The sequence below is a fragment of the Bubalus bubalis genome, chromosome 6 (assembly GCF_019923935.1).
Source record: "Bubalus bubalis isolate 160015118507 breed Murrah chromosome 6, NDDB_SH_1, whole genome shotgun sequence".
In the NCBI taxonomy this organism is placed as follows: domain Eukaryota; kingdom Metazoa; phylum Chordata; class Mammalia; order Artiodactyla; family Bovidae; genus Bubalus; species Bubalus bubalis.
The window spans coordinates 57,818,683-57,836,756 of record NC_059162.1 but is presented as its reverse complement, the minus strand read 5'-3'; the positions used below and the strand labels follow the sequence as shown (position 1 = coordinate 57,836,756).

Sequence of the window (18,074 nt, the reverse complement as noted above, 5' to 3'; positions counted from 1 at the left end):
AAAGATGCTTGCTCCTTGAAAGAAAAGCTATGACCCACCTAGGTAGCATATTGAAAAGCAGAGACATTATTTTCCCAATAAAGGTTTGTTCAGTCAAAGCTATGATTTTTTCAGTAGTCATGTGTGGATGTGAGAGTTGGACTATAAAGAAGGCTGAACACTAAAGAATTGATGCTTTTGAACTGTGGTTTTGGAGAAGACTCTTGAGAGTCCCTTGGACTGCAAGAGGATCAAACCAGTCAATCCTAAAGGAAATGAGTCTTGAATATTCATTGGAAGGACTGATATTGAAGCTGAAACTCCAATACTTTGGCCACCTGATGCGAAGAACTGACTCATTTGAAAAGACCCTGATGCTGGGAAAGATTGAAGGTGGGAGGAGAAGGGGACGGCAGAAGATGAGATGGTTGGATGGCGTCACTGACTCAATGGACATGAGTTTGAGTAAACTGTGGGAGTTGGTGATGGACAGGGAGTCCTGGCATGCTGCAGTCCATGGGGTCACAAAGTTGGGACACAACTGAGTGACTGAACGACAAGAACACCAACAACAACAAGGACACTGCAGTGGTGCAGTGGATAAGAACCTGCCTACCAATGCAGAGGACACGTGTTCAATCCCTGGTCTGGGAAGATTCCACATGCCTCAGAGCAACTAAGCCCTGGCGCCACAACTACTGAGCCCGAGTGCTGTAACTACTGCAGCCCATGCGCATGGAACCTGTGCTCTGTAACGAGAGAAGCCGCCACAGTGAGAAGCCTGCACACTGCATCAAAGCGTAGCCCCCGCTCGCCGCAACTAGAAAAAGCCCTCTCATAGCAACGAAGACCTAGTGCAACCAAAAATAAATTATTTTTTTAAAAAGACTACAAAATGCTTTGTAAGACTTATTTCCAACAGTTTGATAGCGTTCGTTTATAAAAACTTGTAAGACTAACAAAAATAAAAGCACATTATTAGATTTTTATAATCTTTTACTGAGGCAAGCCAGTATTAAATATTATGTTTAACAAACTGCCAGAAATCACTGCTTCATTAATACAAACATGAATGAACTAAATTGCAAAGATGTTTTAAGAATGGGGAAAAAAAGGTATGATGTTCTAAGACATAGTTAATTCCTACTAGAAGCAGTTTCTCTTATTTTGTAATTAGAGGATAATGCAAAAATCATCTGTGTAGTGAAACATATTGCAGCTATACCCCCTTTAAAATCAGTTGAAGTTCAGGCAGGGATTTGCTTTCATTGTCCTTGGAAGTCAAATGCTGTTGCCAACAAGCTTAAAAATCTACAGTACATCATTCCATTCAGTATGAATTATTACGGGCATTTGAAAGTTTTTATGATATACAGGTAATGGAAAGAGTACAGTTAAAAAACTGTAATAAATCTGAAGTTTGAGACGATTGATATTTTTAGACAGATCCTAAGTAAGTTTTCCAGAAACCTCAGTGAAATAATAAACAGTAGGGGGCACACTGCAGGACTCCACTGGCGTGAAATGTTCAGAACAAGTAAATCTACAGAGATAAAGCAGATTAGTGATTGCCTACAGCTTGCGATGTGGTGAAGAACTGGGGGTGACATCGTATAGTTTCTGAGATAATGAAAATGTTCTACAATTAGACAGTGTGATGGCTGCACAAGTCTGTGAGTATACTAATAACCACAGAATTGTACACTTTCAAGCGGCGAATGTATGTAAATTATATGTTAATAATTTTTTTTTAAAGTGCAATTGGTCTAAACAAGAAGCTAGACTGCTAAAATCATTTTTTGGGAATCATTCAGGATGCCTAGAAAATGTGATCTTTGAAACCCCTTGGCCCCCTACTCTCATCCAGTGGGAGATGCTGCTCTCCAGTCCAGCCTCCCACGCAACTAATGATTTCTCCCTGGGGAGAAGGGAGAGCCCTGTGACTAGTTCTCCACTTATCACAAAGCCTGTATTCCCTACGAACAGCATAAAAACAACAAAATAAGTACTTACTAATTTCAATTTCCTATTCTTCTGGTAGTTCAACAATATATATAATAAATATTAGCTGCCCAATGTCACTTTACCCCTGAAACAATTTAGTTGAACTGAAACTGTATCTACTTTTAAAAATTTTATGTATTATTTCTCCTCTCACTTTGCTACCCATTAAGCATTCCATTTCATTTTTAATTTCTCTGTTCTAGACAGAGGTAATTTATTGTTTTTATCCATCTTATATATTGACCACTGTGTTACCAATATTTGAAATAATTCCTATTACATCTAGACATTTTGTTTTATGAAATATAGAACAGTTAATGTCACAGAAAAGCATCATGTGGCTATATTGGTCATATATTTTCTTTTGAAGAAAATCATACCAGTGTTCTATAATGTTGCATATGCCCCTGCTTGTTCACACTTTTTTCAGTTGTTATTTTGATTTGGCCAACTCCATGCATTTTTTTTTTTCTTTTCTGATGCAGGAAGAGCTCCAAGTTCCTTTAATAAAATGAACCTAAGTGTTTGCAGCTATATTATCTCCACTGTAAAAAAAAAAAAAAAAAAAGGGATCTGAAATATTGATTGTGAAATATAAATAGTGACAAAACACTTTGCCTTTGAACTTAGAATACAAAGGAGTTTCTACAGTTTCTTTTTCTCCTTGAAAAAATACATTGCAAAATGAAATAAATTTTCCCTCATATTTACTTAGTAGAAAATTATAACCACTAATTTAATCAAATTGAGTTTTCCTACCAAAGGATGTAATGGCCAATTTGCAGGTTATCATCCATAGGAAAGCTTGAGTTTTTGCCCTTTTTGCTCAACTTGCCAATTTCACAAATGGCAAGTTGGCATAATGGCATTTTAGCATAAATGGCAATTTCTTATCGTCTTCTAAATGGGCATACCAGAGTTGCACTGTTGCTTCTGTGAACATAATTCTCTTTCTTACATTTTTATTGTTTTGATCAGTTTACAAAATTTTACTTTGTAAAGATTTATTTTGTAAGGGACTTCACTTGATCTCTTCAAGTTGTGAATAATTTTCTTGCTCATTTCCACTGCTTGATCACTGCAGTGAACAGCCTTTAAGGTGATGCCTCGTGATTCCTACCTCCCGGTGTCCACATCTTTGTCCAAACCCTTCCTTTGAGTGCGGTGGGGCTATGATTTGCTTCCTCTAACAACAAGAATACAGTAAAGATGATGGGATGTCACTGATGTGATTATGCTATACCACACACAAGTCCACTTTAGCAGTCTGGAGCTAGAATCTTCCCATGTGAGCTTGATAAACAAGCAGCTGTGTTGGAGATGCCTACGCGGCAAGGAACTGTGAATGACCTCAAGGAACTGTGGACAATTTATAGGACCTGAAGGTGGGCTACACCACTCCCCTCAAATAAAAAAAGAAGCAAAAAGCCAGAATCCTCAGTTCCACAACCTCAAGGAAAAAAATTCTTCTCAGAACCTGAATGAGCTTGGAAGTGAACTCTTCTCAGCCAAGACTCCAGGTAATAATGCAGCAGCTGACACTGCGGCTTCACGACTCTCAGCAGAAGACCTAGTTAAGTAGTATCTGGATGGTTGACCCATGAAAACTGTGAGATAATAAATCAGTATTATTTTAAGCTGCTACATTTGTGGTATTTATTATGTAGGAACAGATAGGAAACTTATACAAAATTGGTAATTAAATCTACATTTTAGAGTACACAGTCCTATTGCAAATTTTACTATGTGGTAATGCTCAATGTAAGACTATTTGCACTATTTTTAGATTTTAAAATTTTAAGTAAATAATCTCTTTGAAAAATTTCTACTGATTTTTATTTTATATTGCAAATTATAAATAATGAATAATAATAATACTGGTTCAATAAATTTAAAAATTTATATTGTCTTTAAAATTTTAATATAATCTAATATCTGTATTTTGAAATTTTTACTATTCTAACATGTCCTATGCATCTAGTTGCCAATGTAAACAATTTTTATCCTGCTTCACGAACTTTGTGTCTATACCTATGAAATACAAATTTAAGAGTAATATGAATTGTTTAATACTACAAAATGTTTCTCAGTCTCTGGGTGCAACTACTTACAAATACTGTACTCATTCTACTACCTCTGAAACCAAAAATCAAAGCACAAAAATAAGCAGGAAAATAGAAGGTTTGCATTACCAAAACAGTACTTCATTACACAAGATCCTATTGCATTCATGCTGAAAGGAGAATTAGATACATTAATTCATCTTTCCTCGACCTCAGTGCTTCTACTGGCTGCTCAATCCTCATTATAAACTCAAGCAGTTTCCATGTCTCATTTTGGTAATGGTACCATCTACAAAACTTTATGGTATTCAGATGCGAGGTTATAGGCAAGATACGTGGAGAAGAATTTCTCTGAGGCTTGAATATTATTAAAATACCTTGGTAGCCAGCCTCAGAGATGGATCCTCAGGGTTTTCACTGGTATTAATGCCCTTGCATATCCCCTCCCGTTTTGAATTCTGACTGGTCTATGTGACTAACGGAATATAGAATTGACAGTATGTGACTTCCAAAGATATGTCACAAAAGGCACTAACCATTCATTTTGTTCTCATTAACCATTTGCTCTGGTGGAAGCTAACAGCCATGCTGTAAAGACACACAGGACTTACACTGCTGGAGCAGTGGATACGAATCTGCCAGCCGATGCAGAGGACATGGGTTTGGTCCCTGGTCTAGGAATATTCCACATGCCATGGGACAAATAAGCCTATGCACCACAACTACTGAGCCCACACTCTGGAGCCCAGAAGCCACAACTACTGAAGCCTGCATGCTCTAGAGCTCATGAGCTACCACTACTAAGCCCATGTGTCACAACTACTGAAGCTCATGCACCTAGAGCCTGGGTTCCACAAGAGAAGCCACCACAATGAGAAGCTCACACACTGCAGTGAAAGAGTAACTCCCACTTATCACAGCTAGACAAAGCCCATGTGCAACAAGAAAGACTCAGCACAGCCAAAAATTAAAAATAAAAAAAAAATTAAACATTTACCAAAAAAAAAAAAGGACACTCGGGTTGCCATGTGGAGAGCTCCCCATGGGGAGGAAATGAGACTTCCCACCAGCAAGTGAGCCACCTTAACAAGATCCTTCAGTCCCACTCAAGCCTTCAGATGACTGGACTATCAGGTAGGGATTTTCATTGAAATATATTTTACAATGATTTCAACAAATACCTTTGTATCCATGCTCAGGGTACAAGTCAGTTCAGTGGAGCCAGATATATATGGTCAAATCTTGACTCCCCTATAGCTGTGGGTGACCCTGAACAAGTGACCTAGCCTCCCTGTGCTTAATTCCCTTAAAAAACAGTGACTAGAGGGGCTCCTTGCTGTTCAGTGCTCAGTCATGTCCAACTCTTTGCGACCTCATGGACTGCAGAACGCCAGGCCTCCCTATCCTTCACTATCTCCCCGAGTTTGCTCAAACTCATGTCCATTGAATCAGTGATGCCATCCAACCATCTCATCTTCTGTAGCCCCTTCTCCTCCTGCTTTCAATATTCACCAGCATCAGGCTCCTTTCCAATGACTCAGCTCTTCACATCAGGTGGCCCAAAGTATTGGAGCTTCAGCAGAATTAGTTGTTTTTCTGGAATTCCTTTGCCTTGTCTATGATCTAACAAATGTTGGTAATTTGACCTCTGGTTCCTCTGCCTTTTCTAAATCCAGCTTATACATCTGGAATTCCTCAGTTCATGTCCTGCTGAAGCCTAGCTTGAAGGATTTTGAGCATTACCTAGCTAGCAAATGTTGATTATAACCTCATATAAAACCCTAAGCTAAACCCACCCAAATAAGCCACTCTCAAATTCCTGACCCACAGAAACTATAAGAAATAATACATATGTACTGTTTTTTACACCTCTAACATGGAATAAAGAATAGCTACCTAATACATAACAACATGAATGGATGTCTAGGATTACAGGTCATACAATGCCAATGCTAAAGGCTGGATCCTGAATGATGGGGAACTCATGTGTGTGTTTTTTAATACATTTATTTTATTTGTTTTTGAAGTGTTATGCCATGCTATGCTAAGTCACTTCAGTCATGTCCGACTCTGTGTGACCCCATAGACGGCAGCCCACCAGGCTTCCCCGTCCCTGGGATTCTCCAGGCAAGAACACTGGAGTGGGTTGCCATTTCCTTCTCCAATGCATGAAAGCGAAAAGCGAAAGTGAAGTTGCTCAGTTGTGTCCGACTCTTAGCGACCCCATGGACTGCAGCCTACCAGGCTCCTCCATCCATGGGATTTTCCCGGCAAGAGTACTGGAGTGGGCTGCCATTGCCTTCTCTGGCAGGGTCCTCTAAAATGCAGAACCCAGATCAAGCTTCTCTCTTGCTTGGGTCTGATGTTACTGCTATCAAATACGGTAGTTATCAAACATTAAGAACAAAAGAAGTATTCTAGACTTGGTATGCCTGAATACATATGTGGTGTTAATACCACAGACTACACATAGATAGTATACTTGGTAGTAAGCTAAGTATCACGAAACAGTGGAAAACTTACCACTTTTGGAATCTAGTAAGAGAATTATTTTCCTAGTTCTACAAAGACATTAAAAAATACTGAATATAAAACAACTAGAGAAAGACTGGAACTAAACCATAAAAATACTGATGACTATATTTATGGAATCAAAAAAAAAATAAAACCATTGCAAACTTCTTCTATTAAAGACTACAATGAACTGTGAACACATTTTACTCTTTCTAAAGAACAAATGTTTAGAAAAAAGTTCAACTTAAAGTAGAGATAAATAAAAGTTATCGTAAAAGATACATACACTAAACAGGTATTACTGATAAACAGGCACTACCAATAAAAACAGAAATTCAACTTTTTCCAAGATGAAGAAATAAAAAGAGAAGACTACACTAAATTGTCTAGGATTAAATATACTAAAATAAAACCTCAGGTCAAGTTTATATATTCTACACATGAATACATATTACCAGAAAATCCTGATAGTTTAAAGTCGTTTAAAGACAAACACTATTACTGTAAGGAAAGTTAGAGTATAAAGTACTTGGTGATAATTCAGTCTTTGCCTCTTTCTTTTCCTCATAGGTAAGACAATTTGATCCACATTTCAATGATAAACCATTCCCCAACAGTTGAGACTAATTGTAAACTTAGGTAAGAATTTAAGGGGTTTCAGCCAAATTCTTGGAGATTTAGCATCAAATCAGGTTTTATTATTAACCTAGCTATGATCTGGGCCTCAGTTCTCAGACTGAAGTTCCTGTATTGTTGTTAAAGACTGGTTACCACTTGTACTCTAGTTCTAGGAACTAGAATCTGCCTTATTCTTCAAGAACCATTTTTGATGCATAACATTATCCCTCAATCATAAAGGCCAACTTTATTCTTAAATTTTCCCACAAGGAGAACACAGACCATGAACCCAAGCCAAATCTCACTTCCATATTTGCACTCACATTTTCACATTCCTCCTTTTGATAACCTACAAGACTCTCTTGAGTTCTGCCTGAAGTTTTTCACCCTGAAAATAAATGCCTGCCTGAATTCCCACTTGTTGGTGTCATACCCCCATGAAATCATGCTCTGCCTGGATTTCCTAAAATTTACCAATTGTGTTCACTGGGCATCTCTCTTCTTGGTCAGTAACTGACTTAACCTTGAAGGTAGGTTTAATTCAAACTCCTGAGCTCTTCTTGTCAAGCTTATCACCACTAAGTCATGCCCAACTCTTTGCAAACCCATGGACTGCCAGGCTCCTCTGTCCCTGGGATTCTCAGGCAAGAATACTGGACTGGGTAGCCATTCCCTTTTCCAGGGGATCTTCCCAACCCAGAGATTGAATTCGTGTTTCTGGCTTCTCGTGCATTGGCAGGCAGATTCTTTGAACACTGAGCCACATAGGAAGCCCTCTTGTCAAGCTATAGTTAGCCAAACCTACTTACTACAGCCTATCCCAGTAAAGCAGAACCCAGAAAATACATTTTTCCTGAAAGAAGTAGAATCACTGAAAAATTAGTGACAACTTTTTGTAGTGCTCGAGCAATACTAATTCTCTTTCTATAAATTAACTCAACTTTTCCTGGGACAAAGAAACACTGTCTCCAAATTCTCCATAAAATGTATGTGTTTGAAACATGGCTTTGCAGTACATATTTAAGATTGTTTGGGGCTAAAGAAAGAACTAATAACAGATGTCTAACAGAGGATTTTATATTCTGAAATTCTAACACTGGAGTTAGAAGCCAAAATACAGTTTACCTAAAATAGATTCTTCTAGCAGAAAGATGTCTGAGAAGAGAAGAGGAGATACTATTTTCTATACTTAGAAAAGTAAACATCTCTGAAGTCCCAGTGCCTAAGGGTGTTATTTTGCTCACTATTCTAGGTTGTGATACTTTGATGGTCATAGGAAGAAAACTGAATACTCTTTTGCTTTTAATCAAACCTCAATTATAATATGATTTGATTATTTATAACCTATTATTATCAGATCTGAAAAAGTCCTCAGGAAAAAACCTCTATATTTTGACAACGATTTTCTAGGTATTGTTGAGAGCCAATCCAATCTCCAATATGTTATCTTCAATCCTGGAAAAGTCAGTTTGGGCATAGATATTTTAGGTCATAGAGCTATATAAATTTGCTTCGACTTACCGTAAGAGACTATTAAGACACTGTAAGACACTACTGTGAGCCCTGCAAAATGTTTTTTTTTTTTTAATGGAGCTGTAGAATTTCCTAACTGTGGCACTACAGAAAGAAGTTTGGAAACTTTTCATTAAAAAGAGAGCTACTTGGAATTAGTAACATATATAAAATCCAGTCCCATTATTTTGTGGCAAATAGAAGGGGAAAAAATAGAAGCAGTGACAGATCTTTTCTTGCACTTCAAAATCACTGTGGACAGTTACTGAAGCTATGAAATTAAAAGACACGTGCTCCTGGGGAGAAAAGCTATGACAAAACTAGACAATACATTAAACAGCAGAGACATCACTTTGCCAACAAAGGTCCATACAGTCAAAACTATATGGTTTTTTTAGTAGTCATGTATGGATGTGAGAGTTGGACCATAAAGAAAGCAGAGTGCTGAAAAATTGATGCTTTTGAATTGTGGTGTTGGAGAAAGACTCTTGAGAGTCCCTTGGACTACAAGATCCAACCAGTCAATCCTAAAGAAAATCAGTCCTGAATATTCATTGGAAGGACTGATGCTGAAGCTCTAATACTTTGGCCACCCAATGCCAAGAGCTGACTCACTAGAAAAGACCCTAATGGTGGTAAAGATTGAAGGCAAAAGGAGAAGGGGGCACAGAAGATGAGATGGTTAGATAGCATCACCAACTCAGTGGACATGAATTTGAGCAAACTTCAGGAGATAAGGGCAGGAGAGCCTGGCTTGCTGCAGTCCATGGGGTCACAAACAGTTGGACACAACTTAGTGACTGAACAAGAACAATAAAATAAGAAGTTTAACACATATACATAAATCCTCTTTCCCTGTATTGCTCATTTTTTTAAACAACATTCTTCTTTTCTATTATGTCAGCGGGTGGTGTTATGCTTTTAAATAATTTGGTTCATATCATATGCTCCAAGAAGCTTCTCAAATAAAAACAGTAAGACATGTAAAACAGAACAGTAGTTCTATCACGTTTAAGAGTCCCAGCTAACAAAGATTGTCTACCATCTTGTTTTTAAGATCTCAAATATTAACTGACAATAAGGATTTTGATCCAATTGTGACACTGTAGAGAATGCAGCAGGGAAGAAAAGGAAGACATTAAGAACTATATTATCTCAATATCCAAAAGCATGAGTACACAAATGTTGACTAATATGTAAGTGATTATATGAGGTCTTTAAAAATAATTCTGATTAGTAAGTACCTAATACTAAGATCTTAAAATCAAAAGTAGTTTGGAATAAAACCACTTATCAAATGTCAAAAATCTAAGCCTAAGGAACAAATGAATTTTTCAATAAAACAATTTTAACACAGCCTGATCCTAAAATACACCAAATTCCTTAAAAAAACAGTTTTTTACTTTTCCAGGTCGAAAAACCAAAAACATTGTGTTACAAATATCAACTCTATCTGCAAACTGAATAAAAAGAATGTTTTATTTTGGGTGAAGTAAGTTTTCTGGGGAAATTTAAAACACCAATACAGTATACTAATGCATATATATGGAATTTAGAAAGATGGTAACAATAATCCTGTGTACGAGACAGCAAAAGAGACACTGATGTATAGAACAGTCTTATGGACTCTGTGGGAGAGCTAGAGGGTGGGAAGATTTGGGAGAATGGCATTGAAACATGTAAAATATCATGTATGAAACGAGTTGCCAGTCCAGGTTCGATGCATGATACTGGATGCTTGGGGCTGGTGCACTGGGACGACCCAGAGGGAGGGTTATGGGGAGGGAGGAGGGAGGAGGGTTCAGGATGGGGAACACATGTATACCTGTGGCGGATTCATTTTGATGTGTGGCAAAACTAATACAATTATGTAAAGTTTAAAAATAAAATAAAATTAATTAAAAAAAATAAATGAAATAACTTTAAACAGAAACATTGATTTAAAAATACCAATATGAGGCTAAATAATAAATAATTCAAACAACCAAAATAACATGTTATTTTAAAATGTATCCGTTTCAGTTGCATCATATAATATTTATACTATCTAGGAGAAGGTATCTCTTACTTGTAAGTCTATAATTTCATTAAAATAATACAGACATCACTAAGGAAGTTGGTTCACAACAACTTAATTCCATGGTTAGTGTTTACTCAGGGAAATAAGTGATTCTTTGGCAACCAATATGGGCACATGATTTATAACAATTATCTTCCCAAACTTAAGCTTAGCAATATTCTGACAATTTTGGACTGAACTTTTACTACTTCTCCATAAATTTCTGTGGTGTACACATATATGCCATGTTAATACATATACATTTTTATACTTTTTAAAATTACTCATATAAACATAGAGCTTTAGTATTCAGGATAAAAACCAATATAGTAATCCAAAGATCATATTTATAGTGACTTGGACTTGGGATTTGGAAGTTTTCTATGCCTACTATCTTTACTATTTTGACTATCAGAGTGTTTCATATTTTATAATACAGAAAGTTAAGTAATTTATTTTTACCAGTTTCTGGTAATTTTGAGACTCCAAAACTATAACTGTAATATGTTACATAAAATTTAAGCAATTATCTAAAAACAGTTACTATTATTCTACAAATTATATGCTATAATAATTACTTGACACTGAACCATGTCCAACAGGCACATGAAAAGATGTTCAAAATGGCTAATTAACAGAGAAATGCAAATCAAAACTGCAGTGAGGTATCACCTAACACCAGTCAGAATGGCCATCATCAAAAAGTCCATAAACAATAAACGCTGGAGAGAGTGTGGAGAAAAGAAAACCTTCCGACACTGTTGTAAACTAGTGCAATCACTGTGGAGAACAGCATGGAAGTTCCTTTAAAAAACAAAGATACAGTTACCATATGAGCCAGCAACCCCTCTCCAGGACATATATTCAAAAAAGATGAAAACTCTAATTGAAAAAGATACATGCACTCCATAGCAGCACTATTTACAATAGCCAAGACATGGAAGTAACCTAAATGTCCACTGACAAGGTGAATGGATAAAGATGTGATATGTATGTATGTATGAATGTGTTTGTGTATATATATACACAAACACATACATGAATATAATGGAATACTACTCAATCATAAAAATTAAGTAATGCCATTTGAAGAAACATGGATGGACCTAGAGATTATCATATTAAGTAAAGTCAGACAGAAAAGACAAATATCATATGATATCACGTATATGTGGAATCTAAAAGAATAATACAAATAAACTTATTTACAAAACAAGTACAGACTCAAAGACACAGAAAACAAACTAATTACTGAAGGAGGAAGGGATATAGGGAAGGAGGGATAAATTAGTAGTTTGGGATTAATAGACACACTGATTATTCAAATGATTTCATTCACTCAGTTGTGTCCAACTCTTTGTGACCCCATGGACTGTAGCCTACCAGGCTCCTCAGTCCATGGGATTTTCCAGGCAAGAGTACTGGAGTGGGTTGCCATTTCCTTCTCCAGAAGGGATCTTGCCATTTCCTTCTCCAGAAGGGATCTTGCCATTTCCTTCTCCATAAGGGATCTTCCCAACCCAGGGATCAAACCCAGGTCTCCCTCATTGTAGGCAGACGCTTTACCGTCTGAACTACCAGGGAAGCAGTGGATAGCATAGGGAACTATAGTGAGTATCTTATAATAACCTACAATGGAAAAGAATCTGAAAAAGAATATAGATATATATGTATAACTGAATCATTTTGCTATATACCTGAAACTAACACTGTAAATCTACTATACTTCAATTTAAAAATTGAATCATATTCTATCATATTCTATGTGCAAAGACTGAGTAATTGTATCTATATAAAACTTGAGGAAACAAGCTCATTTACAACATAAGACTAATTAAATTAATTAGAAGGGAGTGGTGAGTACAATAAGGTACATCTTATTCATACTTAAGTAAATGAAAAAACATGGGATCAACATAGCTGTACCTTAATGAAGCATCAATCCACCCTTCTAAGTAGCTATGAAACCAGCAGAAAGTTGGAAGTAACAGTCTTTGACATATGCATAGCCAAAAATGTCTTAAATATAGATTCTTTTTAGATTCAGCATTTCCAGGTTTTTGTATTTTCTTTCACATGTATGCTTTCTGCCAGCTTTTTATGATAGTCTGGATCATTTAATTCTGCTTCTGTATTTGAATATCTACCTCACATATAACAAATAGCATACATAATTTAATAAATTACCAAGAGATAATGGCCATGTTTGTATTAAAATGGCTAATAGTTTCCACATCAAAGAGATTAGAAATGGCATCAAAAGATATTTTCCATTTACTGTTATTAAAATTGTCATAAGTAACCATTCTTCTCATGGAATTTTAATCATCTAAATTGAAATATGTGTCCCATGATACATAATACCCCATGCTAATATATATGCCCTTACTTAATGTCAAAGCTATTTGAAGATGATTTTACTTAAAGTAAACAGAACATGGTGGAGCATTTATGCATAGGATAATATTCTGCAACAGTCGCTGAGGTCAATCTTGGCATAATTTTACTTGTGGTTGTAACTGTATCTTAGTTTTAAGTACAGTGATTTCCTCATAAACATGGTCAAATCACTTTTTTGGTTAAAAAGAAAAAGCACACATGACACAGTAAAACACTAGACAGATTTTCTATAATAAATACCATTTAGGAAAAATGGGATACATATGTTTTTTGAATACAATTTTTCCAAAGATCTTATAAAGGCATATATTTTTAAAGCAACAAAACTTCAAAAAATTTGTAATGTAAAGAACAGCACAATTTTAAAAAAAAGAGCCCAGTGATCACTCCACTCACTATTTTTCCACATTTTTCTTGAACTCCTCTTTTGAACTCAATAGCATATTGGAAAATTTTATAATTCCCTATGGAGTAAGAAACCAGAAGTTATCTAAAACTTCCATGGACAATTTTACAGTTCATGCTTCCCTGGTGGCTCAGAGGTTAAAGCGTCTGCCTCCAATGTGGGAGACCTGGGTTCGATCCCTGGGTCGGGAAGATCCCCTGGAGAAGGAAATGGTAACCCACTCCAGTACTCTTGCCTGGAGAATCCCATGGACGGAGAAGCCTGGTAGGCTACAGTCCACAGGGTCGCAAAGAGTCGGACACGACTGAGCGACTTCACTTTCACTTTCACGTTCATGGAGTAGGAAAGTAAATAATACTCATACATTGTCAAGATAAAGTTTATATATATATATATATGACCAGCTAAATTAATAAAGATGGTAGCCACTTAAGTGATATAACATTGAGACTCTGAGAAAATATTTTCTCAGCAATATCTAAAATTCCACCATTAAAGATTACTTATTTTGCCTTAAACTATATTTAAAATATAATTATTATAGGTAAGGTAACTGTTTCAGCACTGCAGTCGTGTCCAACTCTGTGCGACCCCATAGACTGCAGCCCACCAGGCTCCCCCGTCCCTGGGATTCTCCAGGCAAGAACACTGGAGTGGGTTGCCATTTCCTTCTCCAATGCATGAAAGTGAAAAGTGAAAATGAAGTCGCTCAGTCGTGTCCGACTCTTAGCAACCCCATGGACTGCAGCCCACCAGCTCCTCCGTCCATGGGATTTTCCAAGCAAGAGTACTGGGGTGGGGCACCATTGCTTTCTTCAACTGGAAGTAATATAGTAGCATAAATAAATTAATTAGTTCTTTTACTGACAGCATACTTTGCTAGGGAATGGATGGGAAAAAAATAAGACATAAAATGGAGAAGACAAGAATAAAGAAGATAAACTTCACCTAATACAAATTTTGAGGCAGCATATATCTTCATATTTAGATTAGAATTTTGACACATGAGAGGTATTTCTGTTGGAGTATGTGTATGAGGGATAAACTGTAAAGAAATAATATGCTTGCAGATAAAAAACAGTGATAATGGTGATGGTACAGCTTCTGCTGTTATAATTGTTATAAGATTAGCTTTAATGTTGAATGTAATTGCAAGAAAACAAAATGTTTGCTTACTTTTTATTTCTTAGTTTCATAAGTGTATCTTAATATATTAAACTCATTAAAGTGAAACTTTATCATATTTTGTCCCTAGATGGACAGTAGAAATATGTAAGTAGTAAGAAAAAGGCTGTTGGATTTATATTCAAAGGAGCTGGGTTCAATTCTTTATTTTCCTACTTATAACTATGTGATCCTGAGCAAGACTTTTAATATCACTGGCCTTGTTCTCCTCACCCATATAATGGTGACGCTGACCTATTCTAATCTATAAGAAATAATGCAAAGCTCAAAGAATAAAATACTTTAAAAGGATATGAATATTCTGGTAAGACTGCAATCCTTTAGCATTACAAGTAAGATTTTAATTACTAGGTTGGCCAAAAGGTTTGTTTGATTTTTTCCATAACAGCATAGAGAAAAACCTGAATGAACTTTTGGGCCAACACAATAACTACATCAAAATTTTAGAAAAGGTGTTATGAAAGACAATTTTCTTCCTCATAGAGTAGAGAGCACAGTGTAGCACACAATGTCTTATCCTAATAAATATCTGAATTGTAATAAAAACAGCACAAGTGAAAAGTGGGTGGCTAATTAGCTATCTGGACTTCCCTCGTGGCTCAGATGGTAAAGAATGTGTCTGCAATGCAGGAGACCCGGGTTCAGTATCTGGGTTGGGAAGATTCCATGGAGAAGGGAATGGCAACCCACTCCAGTAGCCTTGCCTGGAGAATCCCATGTACAGAGAAGTGTGGCAGGATCCATGTGGTAGCAAGGAATCGGACACAACTGAGTCACTAACACCGTGTACAAATTAGCTATACCAACACAGCCAGGATAACCCAAGAACACTTTTCTGAACCACAACTTTCTCACTTGTTAAATATAGGGGTATTAGATAATGTCACAATTTTTAACCATCTCTCAAATTATATTATCAGGCAAAATTCACTTGATTTTTTAAAAAATTTAAATACAAGGGTTCAGGATGGGGAACACATGTATACCTGTGGCGGATTCATTTTGATATTTGGCAAAACTAATACAATTATGTAAAGTTTAAAAAAAAAAAAAAAAGGACGTAGTTTCTGAGCTAGCATCTCAAATGGGCATTTTAAAAAGCCCTAAAGAAGAAGGGTGAGTAATGCTGTTATTAATGTGTAAAATTGTCCATGTATTTACTGTAACATTTTAATTACAGGACCTTCTCATAAGGCTTCCCTCCTAGCTCAGTTGGTAAAGAATCCACCTGCAATGCAGGAGTCTGCCTGCAATGCAGGAGACTTGGGTTCAACTCCTGAGCCCAGAAGATTCCCTGGAAAAGGAAATGGCAACCCACTCCAGAATTCCTGCCTGGAAAACTCCATAGACAGAAGAGTTTGGCAGGCTACAGCCCATGGGGTCTCAAGAGTCAGACATGACTTAGTGACTAAACCACCACCGTAAGGATAAAGGTCTCTTCCACTGGTATACTAAATGGGTTGCTGCTGCTAAGTCACTTCAGTCATGTCCGACTCTGTGCGACCCCACAGACGGCAGCCCACCAGGCTCCCCCGTCCCTGGGATTCTCCAGGCAAGAACACTGGAGTGGGTTGCCATTTCCTTCTCCAATGCATGAAAATGAAAAGGGAAAGTGAAGTTGCTCAGTCGTGTCTGACTCTTAGCAACCCCATGGACTGCAGCCCACCAGGGTCCTCCATCCATGGGATTTTCCAGGCAAGAGTACTGGAGTGGGGTGCCACTGTCTTCTCTGATTAAATGGGTTAGAAGTGTTAAATTCCAAGTTACTTTTTAATCTAAACACTTCTTCATATTCTCAGGTATTATTAGGTAGGCTGTTAAAGTGGCAAAATTTAAACTCTGTTGAATGAGATGGGTTGTGGATGACAAGAACAACTAGCTTAACAGGTGAGAAACATACATACAATTAGATTATATTCCTCTAAACCAAACCTCATAAAACAAGAATCTAATTACCTGTCTTCCCTTAAGACCCCTCTTTCCACGGATCCCAGGAACACCCTAGAATGTAAAAAAGTCAAAAGTAAATACTTATTCCCTTTTTTGATTGGGTTGTTTCTTTTTACATTGAGCTGCATAATATTTTATATATTATTAACTCCTTGTCAGTCATGTCATTTGAAAATATTATCTCCCATTCAATAGGTTGTCTTTTCTATTTGTTGATGGTTTCCTATGCTATACAAAAGCTTGTACATTGAATTAAGTCCCATTCATTTATTTTTGCTTTAATTTCTTTTGCCTTAGGAGATAGATCCCCCAAAATACTGCTGTGATTTATGACAAAGAGTGTTCTACTTATGTACCCATCTAAGAGTTTTACAGTTTCAGGTTTTACATTTAGGTCTTTAATCCATTTTGAGTTTATTTTTGTGAATGGTGTAAGGAAATGTTCTAATTTCATGCTTTTACATGTAGCTGCCCAGTTTTCCCAGCATCCAAAGACATACAGTTAGCAAGAAGCACATGAAGAGATGCTATATGCTGCTAATTATTAGAGAAATGCAAATCAAAACTACATGAGATATCATCTCACATCTGTCAGAATGGCCATCAAAGTTGGTACAAAAAGAACACAAACAAACGTTGGTGAGGACATGGAAGAAAGGGAACCCTTCTACACTGTTGGTGGGAATATAAATTGATACAGCCACTATGCAAAATAGTAATGCAGTTTCTCAAAAAACTAAAAACAGAACTACATATGATTTAGCACTTTGTGAATCACTAACCTGGGAAACAGTAATTTGAAAAGACACCTTCATACCAGCACTATTTACAATAGCCAAGACATGGAAGCAACCCTAGGGTCCATCAATAGATGAATGGATAAATATATCTGTGTGTATATATGTATAAACACACATATATTATGTGTGTATATGTGTATGTGTGTGTGTAATATTACAGAGCCATAAAAATTAAATTCTGACATCTGCAGCGGTGGATGGATTTAGACAATATTATGATTAGTAAAATAAGTCAGAGAAAGATGAATACAGTGTAATATTCCACTTATATGTGGAATCTAAAAAATAAAACACACAAATATATATAGCCAAACAGAAATAGACTCACAGATACAGAAAACAAACTAGTGGTTATTCATGGAGAGAGGGAAGTGGGGAGGGACAAGATAGGGGTATGGGATTGAGAGATAAAAATTAGTATGTATAAAATACCTAAGCAATAGGGAATATACTCTATGGCACAGGGAAGTATAGCTATTTTTTTGTAATAACTTTTAATGGAGCATCCAGTTCAGTTCAGTTCAATCGCTCAGTTGTGTCCGACTCTTTGCGACCCCATGAATTGCAGCACGCCAGGCCTCCCT

The 18,074-nt window shown here is 36.6% G+C and overlaps 1 protein-coding gene across 6 annotated transcripts in view; it reads right to left on the bottom strand.

Moving 5' to 3' along the window:
• The window catches only part of COL24A1 (collagen type XXIV alpha 1 chain), a 397,241-nt gene that overhangs the window by 254,867 nt on the left and 124,300 nt on the right, over window positions 1–18,074 (bottom strand). For all 6 annotated transcript variants that reach the window (XM_044944759.2, XM_044944764.2, XM_044944763.2 and 3 more), the window contains exon 13: window positions 16,697–16,741. In XM_044944759.2, the coding sequence (XP_044800694.1) occupies window positions 16,697–16,741 (45 nt within the window). The remainder of the gene's footprint in view (window positions 1–16,696; window positions 16,742–18,074) is intronic.